Genomic DNA, 26948 nt, shown 5'->3' with positions numbered 1-26948 from the left:
AATAAATGATCGAAAACATGTATTACTATTTAACCTGGCAAATTTGGTCACAAGCTGCAGATTTATTTGACCCCTCTCAGAACAGGGGCGGTGGGGAGACCTTACTTTACTTACAACAATTGACACACTATCTAAAACCTTCGTCTTCTCAGGAATCTGGTCGTACCATCTGAACATGTCACACCCTTCACCTCACTCATGTGCATGAGCCACACGCACGTGGCCATGGACCTCACAGGGGATCTCCTCTCCCAAGAGGAGGTTCGTCCATTTCAATTCTTCATACCCATCTTCCGGAAGCTTCCTGCTTGCTGCTTTTTTTGTCGGTGATTACCATAGAGAAGCCCTCAGTCGCCACAGGGTGAATTTACCCCAAGGTGAATTACAGGATAGGTTAATCTTGCCAGATCCTAACCTTAATCAATATGTGGAAAAATACAAAGCTAGCACTGAGACTAGCACCCAGGGACAACTTCATCCTAGACCCCCTCAGTATCCATAAAGCTGTACTCCAACCAATCCCTACCCCCTGCTCCTGACTGGTAGTCCTTATGTTGACAGGACCACATGGTACACTTGATCTTTAACACGTCAAGTCCAATACCATACTTAACCGAGCCCCCAGACATTACCCAGAGCTAACGATGGTGAGTCAAATAAATAAAACTCCTTAAATCCTCAAATGAAGCATTATGTCCTCCTCGAAGATGCCATTATGAGTCTCACTGTTCATCCTTCAAGTGGGGAAAAGATTTTATCAAACCCAATGTTTAAAACCCAACTTATTCTTGGTTAAACAGGGGTAGCGTAGTATTCAGCGAGAGCAACAACATCTCCATTGATTTAGTCTAGGTAGCTCCTTGGTTTTAACTCCCATTAAAATGTTGATTTTCTATATTTTGACCACCGTCTGAGGAATTCTGCCACTCGATCAGGAGACAGGGTTGCATGAAGGCCGGGCTTTGCGAATGCACATCAAAGGCCTTTGTTGTCTTTTGTTTGTCCAAATTCTTGCGGGCATTGTTGCTTTAGCGACCCCCAAACCCCCCCCCCCCCCCCATCCACTGTAGTCCTCAATTCTTTGGTTTGGGGGAGTGTAGAAACCTAATAGAATATAAAGTCTGTAATGTGGAAAGGGCAGAATTTTTCAGACTGCAACCAGGGTATTTTTTAACCACTACCAGTAGATACTTTCAATCAATCTAGAGACCTAAATATGTGACTGATTCAAGTGGTATTAGATGTATTTGATATCAGTAGAACAATCGTGCAACGTGAGGGAAGAGCTTCAATGGCACCTGAGATCTTTCGCTTCCCTTTTCCTGTTCCCCCTCTTACTTTGAACACCTTCCAGTATCAGGAAGAGTAAATTGACCATTAAAAAAAGTACTGAAAGAAAGGAAAACCTTTTTTTTTACATTGCTACCTGAGGCTAGACATGTGATACATGTGATATCAAAAAAGGAACCTGAGTAAAAAAATACGGATGTTGGATTTATGTGGCAGGTCACATTGAAGCTGTACCCTTACGCTCTACTGTGACGGATACAGTGTCCCTACTCCTTTACAAAGATATCTACTTATCCTATTGCAAAACCATTACGTGGTGCTAAATGCTAAACGAAGCCAGTTAGGGTGAGATAAGCTGGAAATATGACAATTTGAATTTACTATCATGCTTTCCGACAGCGTATTAAGCATAGCAGTTTAATCTGCATGAGAACTATGCACTGATGAAATATATATCCATAAGCATATATAAACACGTATCCAGTGTATGTGTGTATATATATGTATAATGGTAAACTTGGGTATCTACTTTGTTAAATTCAGCCTTTGCCTTTTACTATCAATTCTTATGTTTCGAGATCCCAGCTTAAGGACCGAACAAGTTATATGAAAATCAAAAAGAAATGAAAATAAAAACAAACCAGCATATTACATGATATATGAAAAAGATCAAATGTAGTGCCTGTGAAAACTGTATTATATTGCTCTTCTGATTACTGATACAATAATTGTTTGTAATTGTTTAAATTTCTGAACACCAGTAGCCTTTGCTGTCTGTCAGACCCCTCTGATTATAGCTGATGTACAATAACCATACGATATAACTGCATGATCTTCCATAATCGCCTAGTAAGCTGTTATGAATACAACTAAAAATCTACAAAAATCAAAATATTATGTTTAGTCTTGATTATTTTCCTCCTGTCACTAATCAACCCTCCAATCACAATCCCCTCTTACTTCCCAACAACTCAAACTCCCCCTACATCCGTTTTATTTAATAGTTGATAGGACCATCTTGATTATTTTGTCCCTGACAGGAGTTAACATCCTGTATTAGACTGCTGGATGTTACCTTAGATGCCACGTTTCCTATTGAGGACATTATGGCAACTTCTGACTTTCATTTTTGTTCGACTTTCTTCCATCCACCTCATTGACTTCAGCACTGGGTGTGCTACTGTACTATGATGACTGGACCAGGTGTTCAATGGACAGCCCAAACCCCTGCTCCACCCCTCCCAAAACACACACACACTTGTTAGACAATCTACAGATACACAAACTATTAAGGGAAGTTGGAACTCTCATTTCTCCTCTTCAAGTCCAGAAGTACCATTAATGTAAACCTTGAGAATCTCTATCCGCCTCTGTGTGGATCATCCACACAGGTCTTCCCTGAAGGAGAAGGATCAATGGCAGAAGTGGTTTCTGTTCCCGTCAGCACTATCGAGGACAGAATCTTTCATTGAGCGTCGGCCGGCCCCCAAGGTGGGCTCTCTGACAGGAAGCCCTGGTCGAGCTCGCTTGGTAGAGCTTCAAAAGAGCCGCCAGCAAAGTGTGAAAGTTGATGGGAAAGATCTAGAAACATGCTACCTTAGAGACTCGGGCTAAACAATGCTAAGCCTCTATCCCCTTCGCTCTATTGACTCTTCGTCTGGGTTGTATTGGGAGGAGATCTCAAACTTCTTAATCTTCATCACCGTCAACTTTGTCCACCTTGGAAAGGACCCTTACATCCCTCAAAAGGTTGAACAAACAAAGCAATTGAGACTGCTCACCTTAGATTTAAGACTGAAAAGCTAATGGACTGTCAGGCTGGTTTATTGACAGGCTAGTTGCCCATGTTCAATCTTAAATCAACTCTAACACAAAGTACAGTTTGTAAATTAGCTGTACTCAGACCACAGGTACAGACTGCTGTAGGTTATCCAAGAGCCTCATTTCAGAAGTTGACAGAAGTCGAAAAAATGTTCCCTCTTAAACTTGTGACGTTACTGACAGTTTTAAGTTTTAAGTTTTAAGTAATCCAGTGTGAGTGAGTCTGAAAAGGGGAGGGGGCGGGGGGTGATTTGAACCTCTGCCACAGTCTGAGTCACCCGCCCCCATCACCTAGCCCTCCAAAATCCCAGCATACCTTTCACTGAGTCATCAACCACCATGCCCTCACCAACCGTTCAATCACCCCACCTCAACCAAAACATCGCTGGACACACCTGTTATATATATATGATAATTAACATCCGATACTGAATAAAACCTTGTGCCTCTACTACACTTTTATGGAACTGAGCGGTGTTCATGACCACCTGGCGTTTGTTTGGCGTCACTCTCTCCATTGTTGGTCGAGTATCATTGTGTCCATCCTTTATTTGAGACAATTTGTGAGTTTTGCCCTGTCTGGGCTGTCCTCCTAAAACCTTGTGTGATTCTGTCGGTTCTTTTTTCGTTTGTTTCTCTTTCAACTGTTGTTCTTTATTTTTTCCTTTACTTTTTTTCTGTTGTAGTAGGATATCATCCCCCTCGTCCGTTAGGGCCACCATGATCATGCAGACTCAATTACTGGAAGCAAGATGTGCATTTCCTATGCAAAAAAAAAACTAAAGTTAATAAAGACGCTAAAGCTGTATTTGGGTGTCCTTTGTTCCTCCCTTAATATTTTATTCTATTTTATTGTGAACAATGAGCCCTTCATTCTTGACCAAAGTGCTATCAACTTGACACTAGACCTGTAATCAATCAACTTTACAGTAGACCTGTAATCTATCAATTTTACACAAGACGGAGTTGTCCACGATATTCTCTAATTACAGGAAACTCTCATTCTCAAGTGTTTCAAATCAACTGTTAGCTAATTACAATTGCTGATTACACGCAAATCTTACATTATCTCTTTACATCTCAGTGTATCAAAGCCAGTCATCTTTTATCGCAACCTCCTGGAGCATTTTACACAGAGATAACTGCAGGTTTTGTGGATATGCTGGCCGTTTGAAAACACTCTGGATAATCCCGGCACTTAGTGGTTTTGGAAGGCTGTTGCCAGCAGTCTGGCAGGAGGACGTGAAGCTAACCCGTTTCATACCGCTGTCTTATTCTCACACCCTGCTGGAGGCCAGCGTGTTCCTTGGCTCGCCCTCTCTTTGGTGGTGAGCCGAGAAAAAGAGAAAAGGAGAGGAAAAGAGTTTTCAGTCAACTTTAGTTATGTTACACGCTTGCTTTGCATTATCGGAGCACCAGCAAGATTCTGTGGACTGAATGATTGGACTTTGCGTCATACATTTTCATGACCTTTTTAACTTAAACATTTATTGTATACGTGATTTTATATATGTATATTGTTTGGATCCAAATGTTTTATCAGTTCATTTCAATAAAATAACTTAACTAACTGCATGTTGTTTGCATGAATTATTGGACATGCCTGTGCCAACTCTCTCTGCTTGGTGTTTCTACTGCGAGTCTAGTACTTTAGGTAGACAGACAAAACAGGGAAATAAATGACACAAAATAAAATTTCTTATGCACGTTTTGAAGATGAATTCGTTTCTTTGGGTATTGTAAGAGATCAGTCCTACCAATCACAGAATTGGGTGTACCATCCTCTTTAAGATGGAAGTAATTGCTCAGTTCATGTTTGTGTGATACAATATACAGCATGACTAATATGCCCTGTCTGACCAACCACTGAAGTCTTTCAGTCTCTCTATCTCTCTCACACACACACACACTCTCTTTCTAACCATCTCTCTCCTACCCTCCCTCTAACTTTATTTCTCTCCTCCTCTCTTCCTCCTTCTCTCTCTCTCTCTTTCTCTCCTGGTCTTCTCTGTGAGACGGTGTGTTTGTGTGTGTGTGTGGGGGGGGGGGGTGAACTCGGATTCTCCCAGGAGAGTGGATCCAGTCTCAGGGTCGGGTTTCAGGACGAGAGACAATCTTGAGACGGAACCGCAAGAGGTGCTGTGAATAATTCACCAGAAACACGGGGCATCACGTTTCTACTACCCTGGGCCAGAACCCTGTCTGCTCTTCCTCTCTCCACCTGCACCCCCCCTTCCTAACCCAGCCACTGACACTGCGACCTCATATACCCTCGTCCAGGGGAAATAAAGGTCAGAAGGTCAGGGCCTACAGTTGTACCATCACATTTACTTCCTGGTTAAACTACTTCCTGTTTACTTCTTGTCCTCCTGAATTTCCTCGTCAGGAAGGCAGTGGGACAGGATCAAAGTCTGGTCGGATACAAGCAGGAAGAGGGCCTATAGCTGAACCCTAATGTCATTAGTTCAAGTTCAGCTCCTCTCATAAGAGCCCTGCTGTCACCAATCCCACAGTGAGATATTACCAATTGGGAAAGATAAGGATGGCTGGATACTTATTCCCACCAAGCCACACATGGCCTGAAGGTAAGGTAAGAACCAACTTTTAATAGCTTTATTGATACCTGCTTTGCCCACGACAAAAGAATTCATGGATTCCATTGATTGTGTCGGCGTGACTTGAGCGAGGAGCCAGCTGCTCGGCAAAGCCTCATTAGTATCTCTGATCAGAGAGCGTGGTGCTTTCTAAGGGGGGCTAATCTGGGATTTAAAACCCTCGCAGCGATGCCATCGTTAATTTCCCTTCATTTGCTTAGCTAAATTCACGCAGAGGGAAATTCAGTGCTGACACAGTAGCCTATAGCCAGGACTCGTGGCATTGTTTTTCTTTTAGAGCGCTCAGTGGTCGAGCATAGGACTGCAGGTCAAAATGTGAAGCGGTTTCGTGCATGCTGTTTTAAGAACTATCAGGTTGTGTTAAAATGGTTGCGATCAAGAAAAAATAGGCCTAGTCTGATTTTATCAAAAAGGGGGAAGCGAAACAGCTTTTTAAATGTAAGTGTTCCATATGATGACAACATTAGCGGTGTTTGCTCAGTGTTCACATGGAAAGCAATGAGGTAGGCCTATATGTTTTCACAGGTTCAGAATAGGTTGACATTTAGACAAATTGACGATTAGATTCAGTTTCTCCAACACAAAGTCGCCTGAAACCTAATGTTTTAGGTCGGGGTAAAAGCAACGTTACACACCGTGGAAAAGGTAATAATGTCTTTAGTCGAACGTCTCCTTTTTGTGTGGCGTGTGAAAGTGTTCATAAACATACAGTTAATTGGCGTTTTCTGATGCGTTACATGCTCTCAAAGGCTCTTTTGTGATGCTCTGCCCAGAGAGAGCTGAATCATCAGCGTTCCTCCAGGCCTCACCCCGCACCTGGACGGTGACGTGTGTGCCCACAGGGGATATGATCTTACCTAAGGCTAAACTGGGCCTCAGCCCAAAACCTGCTCATTAGCGGGTGTTAAAGTCTTGATCACATATGTCTTCTATTCCCGACTTGTACATTCCGACGGGGCAGCGAGTTGCCGGTGCTATGGTCACCCGTTTGCTATTCGCTCCAATCAGGGCATGAGATTGCAGTCCCGCAGAGTAATCAGAAGAAAGTTGGAGGGCCTTACAAGAGCGTCGTTATGACGGGCTGGCGACTAATTTTCAGCGACTCTCGCAACTGGAAACAGATGTCGCTTCTTGGCTGGATTGGCACGTTTTAATGTTAACTGAATGTTTCAAGGATATCTACACCTTTATTTTGCTTTGATTTACCAGTAATTTTGATTAAAGTAGCGGTATGTTATTGTTGAAATAGACGTGGTAGGCCTACAGATTGTTAAGTAGGAAAAGAGAGAAAAGACCGGAGTGAGATAGGCTATCAGGGTGAAACTGTGATTTTTTTAAAAGTCCTGGAAAAAAAAACCTTCGCTCATTTTAAACTCCATTCAGTTCTTATTGACTTGTTAACCCTCGTGCTGCCTTCGGGTCACATGACCCAAAGGTTCATAACGAACCATCATTGTGTTTACCCAATTTTACCCACTACAAAACCAAATAAAAATACTTTTCTTTTAACCTTCGCAATGTGGGGGGTCTGAGACAGCCCGACGGTTAAAAGAAAATGCTTCACTTTGTTTTTGTATGCGGTAAAGTTGTCGCAATACGACGGTGGGTCACAATGACTGATGGGTCAGAACGACCCGAGGAGAACACAAGGGTTAAAGAAAATCACGTCCAAGAAGCCATGTAAGAGAGGTTGTGCTGTGTTTTTGTGTAGCCTACTGTATGCACGACAGAGTGATCAGACTCCATGAAGATAGGTGTGGCTTTGTGTTTTGTTCATGCGTCTGTGTGCGTGCATTTGTGCGAGCGGCCACCAACGGTTACATATGCTAGTGTGCGTGTTGCCGTGGGGAGGGAGGGGGGGCCACCGCACGTTTTAATTATGGGATGTAAAGCAACGGTAATTCCACCTGTGCCTTTTGTGCCCGGTGCTCCATAAATGAGTAGGGATCCCGTGTGCGGCGCGTCCCGCGCGCTGAGTATTACCACGGCTCGTTAATCAAAGGCAGCGCGGCGGGGCCGAGGTGGGACTCGCTGCGTCGCAGAAAAAGTTCGCCCCAGGTGACGCCGAGCCCATTATCATATTATCGCCTCAGGCACGACCATTAGAGTGGAAATTGCGGACGAGGGTTTATAAGAAAGGCAGGATGCTCATGTGGAGATCAGTGAAACAACCTAGGGACCCCCTCGGACCCTCTCAAGTAGCCCTCTCCTTCTCTCGCTCCTCAGCTCTCTCCTCCGCCCTCTTCTCACATCTCTCCTCCCCTCTCCTCTCTCCTCCCCTCTCTCCTCTTCCTTCACCTCCTTCCCTCACCTTTTTCCTCACCTCTCACCCCTTCCCTCTCATCTCTCCTCCCCTCATCTCGTCCCCTCACCTCTCTCTCCTCTCATTTCCCTCCCTTGTTTTACCTCTGTTTCTGATCCATTCTTGTTCAGTGATTACGCTCCCTGGTATCAAATACTGAAAGCAACATCACAGCAATACTGTTGCTATAATACAGCAAACTGCGTCGACTGTTCATTTACACACTACATAGCATTTACACTAGTCCTGCAAATGTTTAACTTCAGCTCATCTGTTGTGGGGGAATCACGGACACCCCGTGTTCAGAGTCTGACTTTTGTATTGAAAATCAACCGTTTCTCCGACTAAGTGCTCCATGTGGTCAGAAAGCCAGCGCCACAGCCCTGGTCGGCTAAGTGAGCAGCAAGGGGATTGGTCATCCCCCCGGCCTCATCCATTCATGATCGCTGCAGCGAACCACACCATGATGGAAGGAGCCAGACACGCCCCCTGTCCGTAATGAACAGGCAATTAGAGAACGGGGGGGATTATGGTTCGCCATGTCCAGCAACAAATTTGCATTAATCAAAGATTGGATTGGTGTGTGTGTGTGTGTGTGTGTGTGTGTGTGTGTGTGTGTGTGTGTGTGTGTGTGTGTGTGTGTGTGTGTGTGTGTGTGTGTGTGTGTGTGTGTGTGTGTGTGTGTGTGTGTAAAATGGGGTTGACCGCCACATTGAATAGCGATGAGAATCCGAGAGGTGGCTCCCAGTTTGAAGCCCTTTAATTGCTCTCAGTGTTGTGGAAAGTATGGCGCCGGTCAATAGCTCCCAGCACGCACTAGCACTGAGACTGGGAGCCTAAATGAATGGGAATACTAGCAGGTGTAGGAAGAGAGGGGGAGAGACTGATAGAGAGGGGGAGAGAGGGAAAGAGAGAGAGATGAAGAAAGAAAGAAAGAAAGGAAGGGGTGGAGAGCGCGAAAGGTGGAAGGAACCGTCAACAGCCGTTTTGAATGATGATCTCATGGGTCATAGCATGGCGGTTGTAATTGCTTTTAATGTGAAATGCAAGGAGCAGATTATGTGGTTAGATTTTTTTTTTCAAGCTTCACTCCAAAACTTTTGTGGGTTTAATGGGAGGAAAGACGCTTTTCATTCTTAATGTAAAAAAGTGCTCAACATGGGAGAAAGTGGCATTGTGACTACCTCACACAAAACACACACACACTTCTGTAGATGGGATGAAGACCCGGGAAGAGACATCAACCTAGGGAACCTCTGTTCCTCTTGTCCATCCCTGAGAACACGGTTCTTTAAAACTGTCTCTCTCAACGGAGATGTTCCTATCCCGGGGAAGGGGGGGGGGGGGGATTCATGCCACCTTTTCCAAAAACACTTCATTCATTCAACTCCCAGGTTACAGCAGTTAAAGTGAAAAATGGCATACCAGGGAAGAAGAATGGGCCAAAAGTAAATAAAAAAATAAAAAATAAGCCCATGGTTCCTGTTAAGGTGTCTCGCTTACATATTTTCATCGTAACTCAGCGGTGGACTTGGTGGTTTGGTTTCCGACGAGAACGTCCACACTTCCCTTGGTGACAGGCTGTGGTAGGAAGATACTGAAGGGTTACTGTTTAAACATAACTTTTAAAAGTCACAACTTTGACTTTGGGCCCTTCAAACAACGGGTGTAAAGCCTGGTATCTCTGGGTCCTGTTGACTTACGACTCTTCAGTGTCTGGGGGGGTCCTCTGGACCTGACATTTACATGTATGGGGTCAGTAAATCCCACAGGAGCATAATTCAACATCTCTGTCTCTCCGCCTTTCTCCTCCATGTTGTCTTTGCCTCCTCCGCTCCTGCGCTGGGCTGCTCCTGCGCTGGGCTGCTCCTGCGCTGCGGCCTCCTGTGGTTCACCTCAAGGTGATTTACAGCTAGCGAACCCGCTAACCTCTCCGCCCAATTTTAAACCGTGTTCAGCGTTTCGCTTCTGCTTCTCGATTCCTTCGTGTACACGTACGTGCGATGTCTACTGATCATACTGTACGATAGTGGTGATCCCTGTGCTGTATCCAGAATGTTTGTCCCCAACGGTTAGGTACCTCACAATAGTAATGAAAATGTTTGAGGTCAACAACTGCCTTCAGCAGGCATTTCCATCCAAAGCGTCCATTTGTGCGTGTGAGCGGTCACCAACGGTACATATGCTAGTGTGCGTGTTGCCGTGGGGAGGGAGAGAGGGCCACCGCACGTTATAATTATGGGATGTAAAACCACGGTAATTCCACCTGTGCCTTTTGTGCCCGGTGCTCCATAGATGAGTAGGGATCCCGTGTGGGGGTCAAATGCTCTACCCATGAACTGGACCTGTCCCCTACACACTATACTAATATCATTCTAAACGTTCACTGGAAACCATCAGGTAAAACATAACGTTGTGTGTTTATCGGGAACTCAAAGGCACACGCACAGATCTAGGTTTCCTCCTTACTTCTACAGGCACACCCTGAGGCTGTGAGGATGCTGTGGTGTGGGATAGAGGGGTTCTAGAGGGTTCTATTGTTCAGGCTTCGTGTGCTGGGAGAAGAGGCAGGTGTGTGTCTGAGTGTGCGCTGCGCTTTAACCCTTGTGTTATCTTCGGGTCATTCTGACCCATCAGTCATTGTGACCCACCGTCGTATTGCGACAAATTTACCTCATACAAAAACAAAGTGAAGCATTTTCTTTTAACTGTCGGGCTGTCTCAGACCCCCCACATTGGAATGGTTAAAAGAAAATTATTTGTATTTGTTTTTGTATTGGGTAAAATTGGGTAAACACAACGATGGTTCGTTATGAACCTTTGGGTCATGTGACCCGAAGGCAGCACGAGGGTTAAACAAGAGTGTTTGAGAGTGCAAGGGGACATGTTTGACAATGCTGAGGCAGGTATGGTACGTGTGGTTTTGTGTGTGTGTGTGCATGTGTTTGAGTTTACTCTGTGGACATGCAGGGCGTGTAAATATACTATATATATGTGTGTGTGTGTAGGTCGTATGTCGTGCTGATGAGGCAGGTAAAGGCAGAGTCCCTGTCCTCCAGGTTCACCTCCATTAGCTCTCCCAGTGGCCTTGGCTCTTAACCCTCCTCCATGCTCCCTCACTGGGCCATGACTGCACCCTGACAGCCTGGGCAGGGTGGCGGGGCGTCCCCCCTCCACACACACACACACACACACACACACACATACACGCACACCGTCATGCTCCACTAGTATTCCACCCACCTCTCTGACAAATGACTCCTCTCCTATTCAGTCGCTGGACACACACACACACACACACATAAACAAGCCCGTCATAGGGGTCTGAGTTTACGTTCCTCTATGGATTGAGTTACTCTTCTAAATACAGGATGTGATAGAATCTGTCTGAGGTGCCGGAAAACAAATGTGTGTGTGTGTGTGTGTTTGTATGTGTGTCTGTTTTCCTACAGTCTATGCCAGGGTTTCGTATGTTTGTTTGGAGAGGTTCCTAAGAAAAGGTGCTCTTTTTAATGATTTTTTCATTTGATTCTATTGGTATTTTTTGGTTCCGAAAGATGAAGCAGTAGTTGTTACTCATCTTTTACCTCTCAAACAGAGAAAGAGGGACTTGTAGGAGATCACTGCTTCCATGTAGCATGCAGAAACATCGCCCCCTCTAGGGCTGACCCAGAATCCCCCCAGAGCTGAGAGAGGCAGCTGTCCTGGCTATCTCTCAGTCTGGGGTGCACATGGTCAGTGGCTCAAAGTCTGACATGGACTCTCTACTGGTCTGAGTAGAGATGCTTCACCTTGAAACCTTTACCCTCTCTCGATCTCTCTCTGTGTCTCTCTTTCTCTCTGTCTCTGTCTCTCTCTCTCTCTCTATCTCTCTCTCTCTCTCTCTCTCTCTCCTGCTCTCTCTCTCTCTCTCTCTCTCTCTCTCTCTCTCTCTTTCTCTCTCTCATTATTTCTTTCTGTCTATCACCCACCCTTCTTTTTGTTTCTTCTTCACTCTTTCTCTCTTTTTCTTCCCCCCTTCTTCATTTATCTCTCTCTCTCTCCATCTCCGTCCAAAATGGACTGGTGACAGACATAAAGCTTAAGCTCGTTAGAGCATTTTCATAATTTGTCTTCCTAACAGTGACCATTCACATCTTTGCAGGCTCAGTGAATTTCCCCCCCTCCCTTATCTCTCCACCCGAGGTCCTGAAGGTTAGCCCTTCGCTTGCCAAACTTGGAAGTCTGCAACGTTTTAATGGAACCGGCCAATAGTTAATATTCTCTGAGAGTCTAGACCCAGACATCGAAAGGAGGGGAGGGAGAGAGGGAAAAAATGAAAGAAAGAGTTAGCAATCCATTTTGGGGGAAAGTAGTGCTGTCACAGCATGAATGAATGTCCAGAGTTGGAGAGAGAGAGGAGCACTGTGGGAAGATGAGGCTGGGCCGAGCAGACTGCACTGATGGCTTGAGGGGGTGAAACACACACTCACGCATTTAGAAACACAAACATCTACTCGGACGTAAAAAAAAAACACTAAAAAAAACACACACCAAACAGAAACACAAAAACACTCCCACACACACACACTCTGAAACACACCCTACAATCTGCTGCCACTCCGTGTGTGAACCACCCGCCTGCCCTCCGAAACAGGTGCTGCTTATTTCACGCCTACTGCCTGTTTTTAAGTGGGTTTGTGGTCACGGGCAGAGGGATTAAATCGAAGGCTTTGATAAGGCCTGTGTGCTATTGGCTTCCTTTATTCAGCCTCTTGTTCTTCATATTGAGTCAATGAGCTTTTGTGAATATCCCGACCCACTCCCCAGGACTTGGAAGAGTCAGTCTATTGATGTACTGCAGACTCAGGTGGCAGGAACAGATGAGCCAATGGGAGCTTTGTCAACTAGAAACAGGAAGTGTTGCAGATAGTAGGATTACGAGGTCTGGGCTGGTGTTTCTCCTGAGAGTGGATGGGGAGATCTTGCGTAATTACCACAGAGCTAAAATAAAGAAGATAAAAGATAGGAGTTTTATAATGAACTATAAAGAATGTCTTTGTGGCAAAGAGTATGGCAGATTTAGCTGGGTTCCTGGTAGCTTGCTGGGTTGAACGCAAAGTTCTGAGCTATTATTGAGGCTAGGACAAAAATGGTGAGCTCAACCACAGCCGGAAGGAGAGCTATATGGTGAAAGTAGAACTCCTACCAGCCCAACCTACCTCCCACAGTCCATAGGACGGACCCTGTGCCGTGTGTGACAACCGCAAGCCACCCACAGGCACGCACTCGCCCACCATCCATAGTGACTCTGTGCCAGTGCTAGCACTCTCATGCCAGCCTCAGCTGTCCCCCCCAACCCCCCTCCCCCAGCACGCCATGCCAAGCATCAGCTGTGCACACTCTGCCATGCCTGAGCCCATGTGTGAATATTGAACTGGCTCTTATCTGGTGGCTCGCCAGACCCCCAAACGGGGAAAATTAAAAGAAAGGGATTAGAGAAAGAGGGAGAGGGAGGGAGAGGGAGGGAGAGAGAGAGAGAGAGAGAGAGAGAGAGAGAGAGAGAGAGAGAGAGAGAGAGAGAGAGAGAGAGAGAGAGAGAGAGAGAGAGAGAGAGAGAGAGAGAGAGAGAGAGAGAGAGAGAGAGAGAGAGAGAGAGAGAGAGAGAGAGAGAGAGAGAGAGAGAGAGAGAGAGAGAGAGAGAGAGAGAGAGAGAGAGAGAGAGAGAGAGAGAGAGAGAGAGAGAGAGAGAGAGAGAGAGAGAGAGAGAGAGAGAGAGAGAGAGAGAGAGAGAGAGAGGTAGGCAAGGCCCCAAGGATTTCTTTATTTATTAGCTTCCCTCGATCAACATTTGCGTGAAGCCTGTCACCTTATCATCAAATTCCCGTCCGTACACTGTTCCGTGCAGCGTAACTGTAATTTCATGCCCTCTGTGTCCCCACGCAAATGGGCCCGGGGGAAGGAGGGAGGGAGGAGAGGGCCCGTGGGCAGAGAAGGTAAAATAGAGGGGAAAACCAGCTGATATTTGCCCCTGCCAACATCATTTTTACCCCCTACTGCACAAATCAACGTGTGGGTGTTGTTCTATCACCCTGGGAACGATTCACCCCCACGAAGACTCGAAATTCAATTTTTTCCTTCTCGTTGCAGCTACAAACATTGGACACCACCTTAATTTTGTTTTTTAGGCTGTTATACTCAAAGGATTCCTACCGTAGCAACGTAGTGGAGTGTTTATGGTTTATTCTCAGCTTGTTGGTACTGGGAAACAGATTCCATTAGCTACAGCCAGGGAAGTGTCCCCTTGTGGTCACAAATGGAGTCAAGAGGAAATGCAGAGCAGCACAGGAATAAGGAGGAATTTTGGTGTGTGTGTTTGTCTGGAGATATAAAATGGTTCTGTATGTGTTGACAAGAAGAAGAGAGGGGGTCAGATGGCTAAGCGGTTAGGGAATCGGGCTATTAATCAGAAAGTTGCCGGTTCGATTCCCAGCCGTGCAAAATGACTTTGTGTCCTTGGGCAAGGCACTTCACCCTACTTGCCTCGGGGAATTTCCCTGCACTTACTGTAAATCGCTCTGGATAAGAGCGTCTGCTAAATGTAATGTAAATGTAAGAGAGAAAGAAAGCTCCTTCAGACCAGACCACACGTTAACTCGTGAGTCATGGTCCATTCAGACAAGACCCTGACCTCTAACCCTCCAATCAGAGCACATTCAGGAAGTAGAAAATCAGCTTTGACAATTGATGGCCAGCAAACACATGTCCAGCCATGTGGCTTCAGTGGCTTCCAAAGTCGACAGCGTGTGTGGGTGCTTGTGCGTGCTCACACACATATATTCACACAGAACAGCCTTCACACACACACACAATCCCTCACTTCCGCGCGTGTTTGTATGAATACAGTATGACCACATTTGTCTGAACCCAGTCGTTCCTGTGTTCTTGTGCATGAGGGTGTGTACAGTATAGAATTGTGTACTCGCATATCTTAGAGAACCTTTAGCCCAGGAAGCTATTCTTCACAACGTGTGTGTGTGGAGATAAAGTTCCTTACCCTTACCCTTACCCTTACCCTAACCCTAACCAGTCGCCCTGCAGGGTTTGGGGTTGGGGTGTGTAGTACAAGACAGTAAACCTGTATACCTCAGAGAACCTTCACTACAGGAAGTTATTCATCACAGATCGGCAAGTGTGCGTGCGCATGAGTGTGTGTTTGTGTGCGCGGGAGTCTGCGTGTGTGTGTCCTGTGTGTGTGTGCATGTGTGTAAAATATACAGTATGTGTGCTGTACAGTGTGTGTGTGTGTGTGTGTTTTTGTGTGGAGATATCATCCCCATACTGAACCAATTAGGACGGGTCCAGTTTCATCATCCTCCTTAACCTGAACTAGGGGGACTAGTGAAGGGGGGAGGGCTGGGGCGCTCTCAAGCGTGGTACAGTACAATAATTGAATTTTGATTAAACACACATGGCTCGTGACCCTGCATGGATATACAGAGAACCACCACTAACCCACAACCACTTTTGTTTTTTCTTTCTTCCCTCTGTTGAGGATTTGCCAGAAAACAGGATGTACTTTGGAGCTGAGAGAGAGACGTATGGAGGGAGGGAGGAAGGGAGGGATATGTGTTTTTGAGAATCAGGGACAGCTGAACAGGGGTTTGTTGTGGTTCTGACATGGATGGTGTGATTCGCTTTGGATCTCCCCCTGTGTTCTGGACTCTGTCTTACACTCCCAGAGAGCCTGACTAATTTGGGAGAGGGTGGGGGGGTCACTGGCTTTGGTGAGGGGGGGGCACAGTCACTACATGTGAGAACACCCCCCCCCCACACACACACACACACACACACACACCAACCCAGATGGGCACAGGAGGTGTGTACAAGGTGTCTGTGTAAGTATTCCTCCTTCTCTGCTCTGGGTTTCAGACCCCATGTTCCCACCGTAACATGGAGGCCACACGCACAGCCTCTAACATGGAGGCCACACGCACAGCCTCTAACATGGAGGCCACACGCACAGCCTCTAACATGGAGGCCACACACACAGCCTCTAACATGGAGGCTACACGCCCAGCCTCTAACATGGAGGCCACACACACTCCCTGTAACATGGAGGCCACACGCACAGCCTCTAACATGGAGGCCACACACACAGCCTCTAACATGGAGGCCACACACACAGCCTCTAACATGGAGGCCACACGCCCAGCCTCTAACATGGAGGCCACACACACTCCCTGTAACATGGAGGCCACACGCACAGCCTCTAACATGGAGGCCACACACACAGCCTCTAACATGGAGGCCACACACACAGCCTCTAACATGGAGGCCACACACACAGCCTCTAACATGGAGGCCACACACACAGCCTCTAACATGGAGGCCACACACACTCCCTGTAACATGGAGGCCACACACACAGCCTCTAACATGGAGGCCACACACACAGCCTCTAACATGGAGGCCACACACACTCCCTGTAACATGGAGGCCACACGCAGACAGCCTCCAACATGGAGGCCACACGCAGACAGCCTCTAACATTGTCTAACACACAGGCAGCCTCCAAAATGGTCACACACATGGTCATCACCACCCAGACTGGGGTGAGGGTACAGTAGGCTTTGCTCTGTCAACAGGGCCGGTGCGGAGCAGGGAAGGGGCTTGAGGTGGTTCGGCCCACTGACTCCGCCCTGTGGCTTTGCAGAGCGTTATGAAGTAAACTGAGATGTTGTACGTTTGAATACTTCATAAAAGCTTCTCTGTCAGGAGATAGAACACGCGCACACACACACACACACACACAAACACACATACAGTACACACACATACAGTACACATACAGTGCACACACACATGCAGAACACATGCAGAACACACTCGCACCCACCCTTCCAGTTCACACACAGACTCCTGCCTGTGGCCTAAGCAGCTGGGACTCTCCTTGTCACTTTATGATTTCACTTCTCTCTATGAAAACAAGCCGACTCTGTCCATGGCCCTATGACCTCATCACCGCCTTCCTGTTATTGCAGCCGGGGCTTTTCTCACAGGCCCGCTCTGAAGGTGCATATAAGGGCAGGACTGTGTGATTGCACTGGACTCTGTGGCGGGAGTATGTGTGAGATAAGGGATGTGGAGTCTCGAAAAGCAGTGTGTGTGCGTGTGTGTGTGTGTTAGTGCGTGTGTGTCTGCGTGCGTGTGTGTGTTAGTGCGTGTGTGTGTTAGTGTGTGTGTGTCTGCGTGCGTGTGTGTGTTAGTGCGTGTGTGTCTGTGTGCGTGTGTGTCTGCGTGCGTGTGTGTTAGTGCGTGTGTGTGTGACTGCATGCGTGGTCCGAGTCGAACTCCTTGACATGAGGGTTTGCTTAGTCGTCTGAGTGTTGGAGTGTTGCTATCAGTAAGCCCAGCTAAATCCATCCCTGGTCACACACACACACACCACAGCCCACTGCAGACCTAACTATCCTTCATTTATCTCTCTCTCTCTGCTTGCCCTTCTTGGACCCTGACTGGAAGCAAACCCAGTCTCTCCCCACCACACACAGGACGGTGTGAGGTGGAGTGGGAGGCTGGGGAGGGAGAGGGTGCTAGCTCGCCTGAAACCTCACCACGCTGTGCGTCTGTGTCTGTCAGGAGGAGGAAAAAGAGAGAAAGACCACGACCATGTTTCGAGTGTGTGAGGTGTGTCCTCTCGCACTGTCATTGTCATTTCAGTGCACCAAACTAGGGTGTGTGTTTGTGGCTATAAAGCACTCTGCAGTATGAGGAATGGCTCTCTCTCTCTATCAGCAGGATGGAGGGAGGGAGGGAGGGAGGGGAGGAGGTAGTGTGGTCAGGCCCAGCCTCTGCAGCTCTCTCATGGGATGAGAGCCATAAATCCCCCAGGCCTCTTATCCTTGTGTTGTATTGATAAGACCGGCTCGGGGTGAAGGGAGTGGAAGAACAATTTGGGAGGGGAGGGGGCAAGAGGGGAGGGGAGGAGAGGGGGGTACAGATAGAAATGGAGGAGAGGGGAGGGGATGAGAGACGAGGAGGAGAGGGGGAAGAGGGGAGAGGAAAGGAGAGGGGAAAGGTGGAGAAGGAGAGGAGCAGGGAGTCAAGGGAGAGGTGAGCTGAGAAAATGACGGAACAGATGTGGTCTTCTTCCATGAACCCCCATGCTTTGTGAGGAGAAAGGTGGGAGTGTGCGTCCAACAGAGGCCTGCTTCCATCTTCTGACTTGACCTCACCGTGTACCCCCCCCCCCCCCCTACCGCCCCCCCAATCCTCCTGATGAGCCAATCAGTAAAAACAACTGTCCTTCTTGGGAACCTTCTCCGAGAGCAGCCTCCGTCCCCCCCCAGGGCCCATCCAATTGGAGGGGAAATTCATAGCCGTCCGCCAACCGTCCGCCGCAGGGATTTAAGGGGTCGAGTGTGCGACACGGTCATCCTCACAGCGCGGGCTGTCGCCACGATGACGGATCTCCCGGCGGGCCGTCTGAAGTCTCCCTCCTCTCGGATCCATTACAAAGCCTGCAGCAGGGGTGCCTGGGAACCACAGCGTCATCGGCCAGACGTCTAGCGTCTGTCTGTCTGTCCTGCTGCGTTGGGGGCGCGACGGAGAGGAGGGTTTTTAAGATGGTCCTGAAACGCGAGCCTCGCAGCCAGCTTGGAACGTTCTGGGCATAGATATATATAAAGACTAGATGTCTTACAGCGGAGTCTAGAACGTCCGCACATGGCGGCCATCTTGCTACAGTCAACTCGCTCACCCATAACATTGTGTTGATGCTACATGTACTTTTTAAATGACCATAACTTGCTCAATTTTCAACCGATTTTGAAACGGTTTGGTTTGTTATCAACGTCAGAGATGTCGTTATGCCACTGCATACTTATGTTTTTTATAGAATAGAAGTATGCAGTGGCATACCGACATCTCTGACGTTGATAACAAACCAAACCGTTTCAAAATCGGTTGAAAATTGAGCAAGTTATGGTCATTTAAAAAGTACATGTAGCATCAACACAATGTTATGGGTGAGCGAGTTGACTGTAGCAAGATGGCCGCCATGTGCGGACGTTCGACTCCGTTGTCCGGCAACGCGGACGAGACATCTACCCTTTATATATATCTATGGTTCTGGGTACGACACGACGAATCAACACAGCGCGACACCAGGCCACGGGGAGGGAGTGTGTGTGTGTGTATGTGTGAGGAGACATGGATACTAGGGGACAGATCTAGAATGAGGAGATATCTGATATGAAGCTGTACCCAGTGGTTCATCACTGGTTAGTCACAGTCCTGACTCCTGCGGCAGTGCACCCTGCTGGGGGGGGGGGGGGTCGTTACTGGTCATATGGGCTTGGGTGGGGCGGCACTACCGATTCACACACTGATGAAACGGATACTTCCAGATTTGTAACACTTCATTTTCAACTCTGTCCTGTACGTTAAACACGTACCATTTGATCCATTTTGCTGGCTTTTATCCAAAGCGACATTCACAAGTGCTTAGTTCTAACATTATTTTGGTTGTTAAAGACTAGTATCGGTCTGTAATTTTCACAACAACAAAAAACATGTCAGCTATAAGTAGATGAGTAAAACTAGTTACTAGTTAAAACTAACTAGTGGCACATCAGCAGTTACAGACAGTTCATAGTTTGTGGATGTGAGACATACCAGCAAGGGACTCTCAAAAAAATGCCATTGACTTTTTATTAATGAACAGTAATTCATTTTCAAAACAGTAGCAACAACTTAGTTAGCGGCTGATGAATGTATATACAAAAAGCATAATTAATGAAACAACAGTTCAACTTAGAAAAAAACACAAAACAAACACAGCCACTTCCTGTTCGTAAGGGCATGCTGTAGCATATTCCAATTTACAATAATTACATAACACCCCTGGTGGTGAATTATGAACACAGGGTGAAGGGCTGGACCAAAGTATAAAAAGGTTCTCACTACAAACAGAATTCAAAATGACGATTTGTATTTTGGTTGAGTAAAACAATTGTCGTTGTTTGAATTGGCAGGGTGAACATGACAAAGTACGAGAGTCTCTTTATGCTTCGCCCTCAGGTGGGCAGACGATGTGAGTTCACCAGAACAGGTCCTGCAGTGAGATGACATGCAGACAGAGCTGAAATCCAGAGGGTTGTGAGGTACACAGCAGAGGTGACCAGGTCTGAGGAGAGCGGCTGTATTTACTGTAAGGATTCTGAGGATCTGATTGATCTTGGTGTTTCTGGAATGGGAAAGTAAATAATGGTGGTTGGTTAAAGTCATGTATACTCCTATAAGTCTGAATATTTGTTGACATTTGTGAATCCTGCTCAATATGGGAGAAACTGCTGACTGACTAATACTGGATGTTAGAGTACAGGACTCTTAAGGCCAGATGGGCGCTCTCTCTCTCTCTCTCGCTCTCTCTCTCTCTCTCTCTCTCTCTGTCTGTCACTTTGTCTCTCTGTCTCTCTCCGTCTCTCTCAGAGTGTGAACACATGAGGGTTTATAATGGGCTTCAGATGTGTGTGATAATTAGACCAGTTCCCCCACAAACACACCGCAGCCTCCTCAAGACGAGCAGAGGGGTTAGAGGCAGAGGGGTTAGAGGCAGAGGGGTTAGAGGCGGAGGGGGGAGAGGCAGAGAGACAGAGGGGGGAGAGGCAGAGGGGGGAGAGGCAGAGGGGGGAGAGGCAGAGGGGGGAGAGACAGAAGGGGGAGAGGCAGAAAAACAGATAAAGAAGAAAAAGGGAGGGAGAGAGTGAGTGAGAAATTAAACAGCTGGACTTGTTTTATGCAGATGTGTGTGTGTGTGTGTATAGACACATTAGGATACGTTCAATAGACGCCTATACCTGCTATAACAACTGTAATCTGAAGGGGGCCCCTCCACGGTCTCTGACCACCAAACCAAAGTTGTCTTAACATTGGCTGATATCTAAACTCCTTACAAGGGACAGACCACCAGAGGGGGGTGCACTTACTGTGTGTGTGGCTCTATTTCTGGGTCTATTTTTATCATTCATTTTTAAAAAGGATTATCTTCAGCCACCTATCTACATATATTTAGTGAGTGATATACCTATAGTAACGAAGGAAGAACAGGTTGCAGTTCTGCTAGCCACCCTCACGGAGACGGCTGGGTCTTCCTGTAGGTTTCGTTGGTGATGGAGAGACGCGTTAGACGGGCACCATAGTAGTCCACTATGTAGTTGGACCCGTCCGAAGGACCCACGATCTGAGGCAAAAAAGAAAAAGAAAGCTCTTCAGACAAGACATACACTCATTCGCTTCTCATCCATCCCTCACAAGCATCCGTCCCGTTGTCATCCAGCCGGAGAGAGAATTAGAAAGTTCCGGAGCATCCTCGGTTGGAGAGTGTTAGCAAGTGGGGGTGAACGACTCCGGAGACATTCCCCTTTAAAAACCGCGACCTCCCCGCGACATCATCGATCGGATGTAAACAGTAATCCTGTTTATTCATTAGCTCTCAAAGACGCATTTGCCAAACGCCACGCTGCTCTTAGCTCAGGTAGTTAGCCGCTAAAATATGGGCCTTTAGCGCCTGGAACAACGTCTAAATGGGATCTCCGGGGGAGGCGGAACTCTTCATCAAAAGTGACACTTTAAAAAAGGAGGGAAAGAGCGAGGGAGAGAGGGAAAGAGCGAGGGAGAGAGGGAAAGAGCGAGAGGGAGAGGGAAAGAGCGAGGGAGAGAGAGGGAAAGAGCGAGGGAGAGAGAGAGGGAAAGAGCGAGGGGGAGAGAGACGGAAAGAGCGAGGGAGAGAGCGAGGGAGAGAGAGAGGGAAAGAGCGAGGGAGAGAGAGGGAAAGAGCGAGGGAGAGAGGGAAAGAGAAACAAGGAGACAAAGAGCAGACCCGATCTAAAGCAGTTTGAGAGTGTAAGTGTTGCGTAGCACTTGGGTTCCCAGCGTGCAAGCGGGGCTGCTTAAAAGCAGTGCTCTCCCTGGGCCCTCAAGAAGACATTAGTAGAACAATAAAAACAAAACCTGTCTGGCTTCATCCAAACAACACCGGTTGCTGCTCTGGACAAACAGTGACTCTGCTAAGTCAACACCTGCCAGTGTATGGTACTCGGACTGGCTGTGGAAAGCGAATGAGTTCTGTAATCCTATGTGTTAGGTCATAGGGAAAGATGGGGCCCGGGAGACGAGGAGGCTGGACATCTCATAATATCTGTCCTCTACTGCTCATGGCCTCCTCTTTCCATCTCTGAAGGCGCTCGAAACGGAGAATGAACTCCGTCCGACAGACGCAACATTAGACATACAAATGGAAAGGTCGGCTGGAGTCATGCGAGATTGGGTTTGGATGCAGCCCCCTCTCTCTCCTAACAGTGGACCCCTAATAAGGACAGAAGAGGGGGAGGCCTGGGCCAAACAGGATGACAAATAGACTGGCCTCTCTCTCTCTCTCTCGCTGTCAGGCCTGACGTCTTAATGGGGATGGGGGGGTTCCTAAGGGAGCAGGCAGCTAGGAGAAGGGTTGGAGGGCCGGGGGTGGGGGGGCGGGGCGGGGCGGGGGGAGCGACAAGGCCCCCTGTGAAAACAAACCCAGTCTCATTAGCCCCCCTCTCCCCCTCCCTTCTCACGGAGAGCTTACGCAATGGTACAGGTGCCCCACTCTGAATACAAACAGCCACATTCAGAGGCATACTGGAGAACAAACATGGACAGGCATTTGCACACACACAAACACAGAGACACACACAGAGAGAAACACACACACAGAGAGAAACACACACACAGGTATACAGGCAGGCATGTACACACGCAAGCGTGTCAAATGAAATGTAAATTAAAACCTGTTTACGATATCTTCGATTTAATTTGGATGCTAATGGCTTGAGTCTTGACTGACTGAAGGACTCACCTGCATAGAGATCAGCATGAAGTCCAGCAGGCTACCAATCCCACAGAACCCCACTGTGCAGAATTTAAGCAGCCCTAGGAGAGAGGAAGAAAGTGAGGGAGGGAGGAGAAAGGTGGATGGAGGGAGGAGAAAAGTGGAGGGAGGGAGAGAGGGGGAGGGAAGAGGGAGAGACAAAGGGGGGGAGAAAAAATAACACATTTACAGGGGATTTACAAACAGGCATTGCGATGACCTGTTTGTAAATTAAAAAGGATCATTGAGGCCTACTACTACCCATATTTAAGTGGGAGCACTTTCAGGCTGAACTTTGAGAGGTGAGCAATTGAGCGCGTAGACACCGCTGTGTCCATTCTGAGGTGAACGGGGAGGGGGGGCTGGAGCTTACTTGTTTGTTAAAACCTCAAACCACTTCACTTCTTAAAAACGCTGCCAAGTTAAAGCTCTCCAAAAAAGCTTTTTGGGGGACAACAGGTATTTACAACTGCCTGTGAATAAGCTCAGTGAGTGGAATAAACATCCGCCTGCTCCGTCACAAGTTGTTTTGATCCAGGCCAGCGGGGGGAGGGGAGGATGAACCCAGGTGTCAAACACACAGATCCACCCCACTACATCCATTATCCTCCTCTTCAACGGCAGACAGGGACAAGGCACATCTATCTGGCTGACTAGAACCCTGTTTCCCAGGGCACGGTGGGGTTCTGTATGGCATGGTGAGCAGAGGTGTTCATCGAGGCTTTGTATACTTGGGAGTTATACGTCATAACAATTATGACGTCATATATTATGACGGAGTCAGGTGGCTGAGCGGTGAGGGAATCGGGCTAGTAATCCGAAGGTTGCCAGTTCGATTCCCGGTCATGGCAACTGACGTTGTGTCCTTGGGCAAGGCACTTCACCCTACTTGCCTCGGGGGAATGTCCCTGTACCTACTGTAAGTCGCTCTGGATAAGAGCGTCTGCTAAATGACTAAATGTAAATGTAACAATTACACCGGGAGTTTATCACATACATGTGGCGGTGGATTGACTTCATCAATCCCGAGATATAACTTGAAATCTCACTATTGTGGGATGTAGATGGCTGACTTTCAAAGCCTAATATAAACGTGTTTACTCTGGCCTTGGTATTGAATCAGGATGAAGCACACGGCAAATTATGTACTCTGTTCCAACACATACTGGTAAAAGAATTAGAATATTAATTGCCAGCAAATTTGAACAACTTGCGTGATTAAAACATAATTACTTAAAAAAAAAGAATTATGAACACTATTGGAAATTGCTCCATCAGGGGGGTTAATGAGGTTTGCTGAATCCTGGGTGGACGTTTTCAAAAAGACGCCAGTTGGGTGTCTGTACCACAATAGCCATGCCCAGCTATGCCAGCTCACTACACCGCCGTGCCATGGCTAAGCCCATGCTAACCCGTGCCAACCCAAACCAGGTGCTTCTCAGTGCAGCCTCTCGAGCCGGCTTGAGCCCAAACAGTATGGGGCTCCCTGAGCTCCAGAAAAACAAAAAGGATTTTCAGCCACTTTTCCTTTCGTAATCTTGCAGGTGTCTAATTCGCTCAACTCAACCCCCGACCCCCCCAAAAAAATTATTATAAAAATTAGGACAGCAAGAATGGAGGCTAGAACAACTGTGAGGCTGAAACTTGCGTCCAGCATTTGGTGTTTATCAGCTTTCTCTAACGGCTCACTCTTGGTGGCATAATAGAGGTGTTATTGAGGTCTTCACAGAAGCAGAGACTCCCTTTGTTTTCTAAAGACATGCTTCAGCTGATTACCTGTCAGCAACTGAATAACAACATTCCCATGCCCAGTTCTTAATTGGAGTAGGCAGCCCCGCCACTTTTCTCAGATAAGCCAAGCGAGTTGAGTAAGAAAAGGCTCATTAAGTGACCATTGACCACCCAAGTTACTAAGTGTGATGAGGCACAATTACTTTAAACACATTTCAGGTTCTTCATTGTTCTCCTGCAACACGTTTACAAAAATCCTAAATTACCATCAAGTAATTCACCCTCTTAAAAGATTTATAGTTAGGGCCTATTAATTGAAACGACTGGAGATCAGCAAATGTAATAAATTATTTTAATCGCCACGCCTAAACGATACGGTCTACACATCCCTGTTAATAATCGCATGCAAACAGTCCACACCCTGCGTTTGTGCGTTTCAGAGTTTTGCATTCTAACCATAGCAAATGGCTAAATTAGTAGCGTGAGTGTCGAGCGACCGGGAGTCAGATGGCTGAGCGGTTAGGGAATCAGGCTATTAATCAGAAGGTTGCCGGGTCGATTCCAGGCCGTGCAAAATGACGTTGTGTCCTTGGGCAAGGCACCCTACTTTCCTTGGGGAAACGTCCCTGTACTTACTGTAAGTCGTTCTGGATAAGAGCTTCTGCTAACTGACTAAATGTGAATGTAATGTAATGTCTAGTTTGACCAATGAGAGATCATAAAAGGGTACAGTACCTAGAGCTGGGTAACCAAGGTAGAAGCGATCAGCTCCCAGCCACCCCAGAAACAGGGACAGGGCCACTGCAACTTTATAAGAATAACCACTCCTGCAAGGAAAATCAAACATTGACTCAAATTAGATAAATACTGTACATGAATATATGACATATTTTGGCATTGTAGTGACGTATTGTGAGTTTTAAACTACAGTGTTTGAATATTGGACGAGTGGAATGTGCTATGACGTGATGGCTATTATGGAGTTTATGAAGGCGCCAATTAAAGTTGAGTAATTCAGCACTTACACATTCCTGCAGGGGATGGTTTTGTTAAACCCCACTTCTTCTCCACTGAATCGGACTTCTGATCCATTAGACAGGCGACAGCTGACATTGGGAGCTGGTAGGCATTCCACTGAAACCATAACACAGACATTTTATCTAAAAAAGAAACCTGGAAACAAGCCCTTAAATGACAGACACAGAAAGCTTAGGCATCATTCAAATTTCCCACAAAACTTACCCCAAGCAATCATGTCCTTGCAACCCTCTGGTTCTTGAGTAGCATCGTCTATCCGTGGCTCTTTACAAAGATACTTGAACAGCATTAAGGATCATGTCACTAGTACATCAAATGAATTAGCCTGAGTCGGGGATTTTTAATCCAGTGGGTGTCACTTATGCAAACAATAGTGCTATTGTGTGTAGACTTCTCTGGTCAGTCAAAAAGCATAGAGCTATATATCCTTAGGTTTAAACATGCAATATGCAGAGCTAACTCTACACTTCCCAAAATATAGCTTGTGAAAGCTAGCAACATTAATTGTCAGTGCAACAGGCTACCGGACTTACCTAGCTAGCGTAGTTAGATAAAATTATAAACAAACCATGGCATAATAAGACATCTGGCCATGTGTGGAGATGTGAAAAGGATATGCGAAGCGAAGGTTAGACTGGGTAGCATTAACCAGTGTGGTTAGCTCGGCTACCTACCATCAATGTCAATATACTCGTAACAAATTGTTACTACAAAAACATTTTGCGAAAGGATATTGTCCAATGTGTAGATCTTCACAATTATCCACTTCATTTGCAAGAACCATTACGAAATGACAGTAAATGGAATAAAACAGAATACTCCACAGTCCAGTGCGCAAACAAAACATTGGAGTCCAGAAGGACGCCATGTTGAATGTATATGGGAGTCATGTGATACACGTTCTTAAAGAAACACTTCTGAATAACACTTAGGACCAAATTCCTGTAAGTTCGTCGTATGACATTTATTGCATGTTTGTAGTTACTTCTTGTGATAACGTTGAGAAGATTATGCTTTCTGAGTTTTCGTTTCACTGTTCTCAACAGAAACTTAGCGGTCTTACATCGCATTGCACGTATCACAAGAAGAGCATCTTTGTGCCAAAGTTAGCAAGTGCACACAACAGTAGCTTGTCTTGCTAAGCTAGCTAGTTAGCACTGTGCCAGGCTTAAGAAGTTGCTGTGCTCTATGGAATGGTATCCTTTGGACACTGTCTATTGCTGAGGAGGTAACATTTAGTATTTAACTAACTAACAAACTT

The 26948-nt window shown here is 46.7% G+C and overlaps 2 protein-coding genes across 9 annotated transcripts in view; one reads left to right on the top strand and one right to left on the bottom strand.

Annotated features, from left to right (window-relative positions):
• Nucleotides 1-19704: 19704 nt before the first annotated feature.
• tm2d1 (TM2 domain containing 1) lies at nt 19705-26796 on the bottom strand. The gene is made up of 7 exons (XM_062450689.1): nt 26423-26796; nt 25892-25966; nt 25675-25783; nt 25385-25476; nt 22907-22980; nt 21098-21253; nt 19705-20257 (listed from the first exon to the last, which is right to left on the bottom strand). The coding sequence occupies exons 1-6, from the start codon at nt 26553-26555 to the stop codon at nt 21143-21145; spliced, it is 594 nt and encodes a 197-aa protein (XP_062306673.1). The 5' UTR covers nt 26556-26796; the 3' UTR covers nt 19705-20257; nt 21098-21142.
• Nucleotides 26584-26948, top strand: part of patj (PATJ crumbs cell polarity complex component) — a 72478-nt gene continuing 72113 nt past the window's right edge. For 6 of the 8 annotated variants that reach the window (XM_062450682.1, XM_062450684.1, XM_062450683.1 and 3 more), the window contains exon 1: nt 26638-26915. The gene's annotated coding sequence lies outside the window, so the exon portion shown is untranslated. The other 2 variants (XM_062450680.1, XM_062450679.1) reach the window with 2 other exon arrangements.

Source organism: Osmerus eperlanus, chromosome 24 (genome assembly GCF_963692335.1).
Source record: "Osmerus eperlanus chromosome 24, fOsmEpe2.1, whole genome shotgun sequence".
NCBI lineage: Eukaryota > Metazoa > Chordata > Actinopteri > Osmeriformes > Osmeridae > Osmerus > Osmerus eperlanus.
The sequence above is the reverse complement of the archived record's forward strand: the minus strand, read 5'-3'. Positions and strand labels throughout refer to the sequence as shown.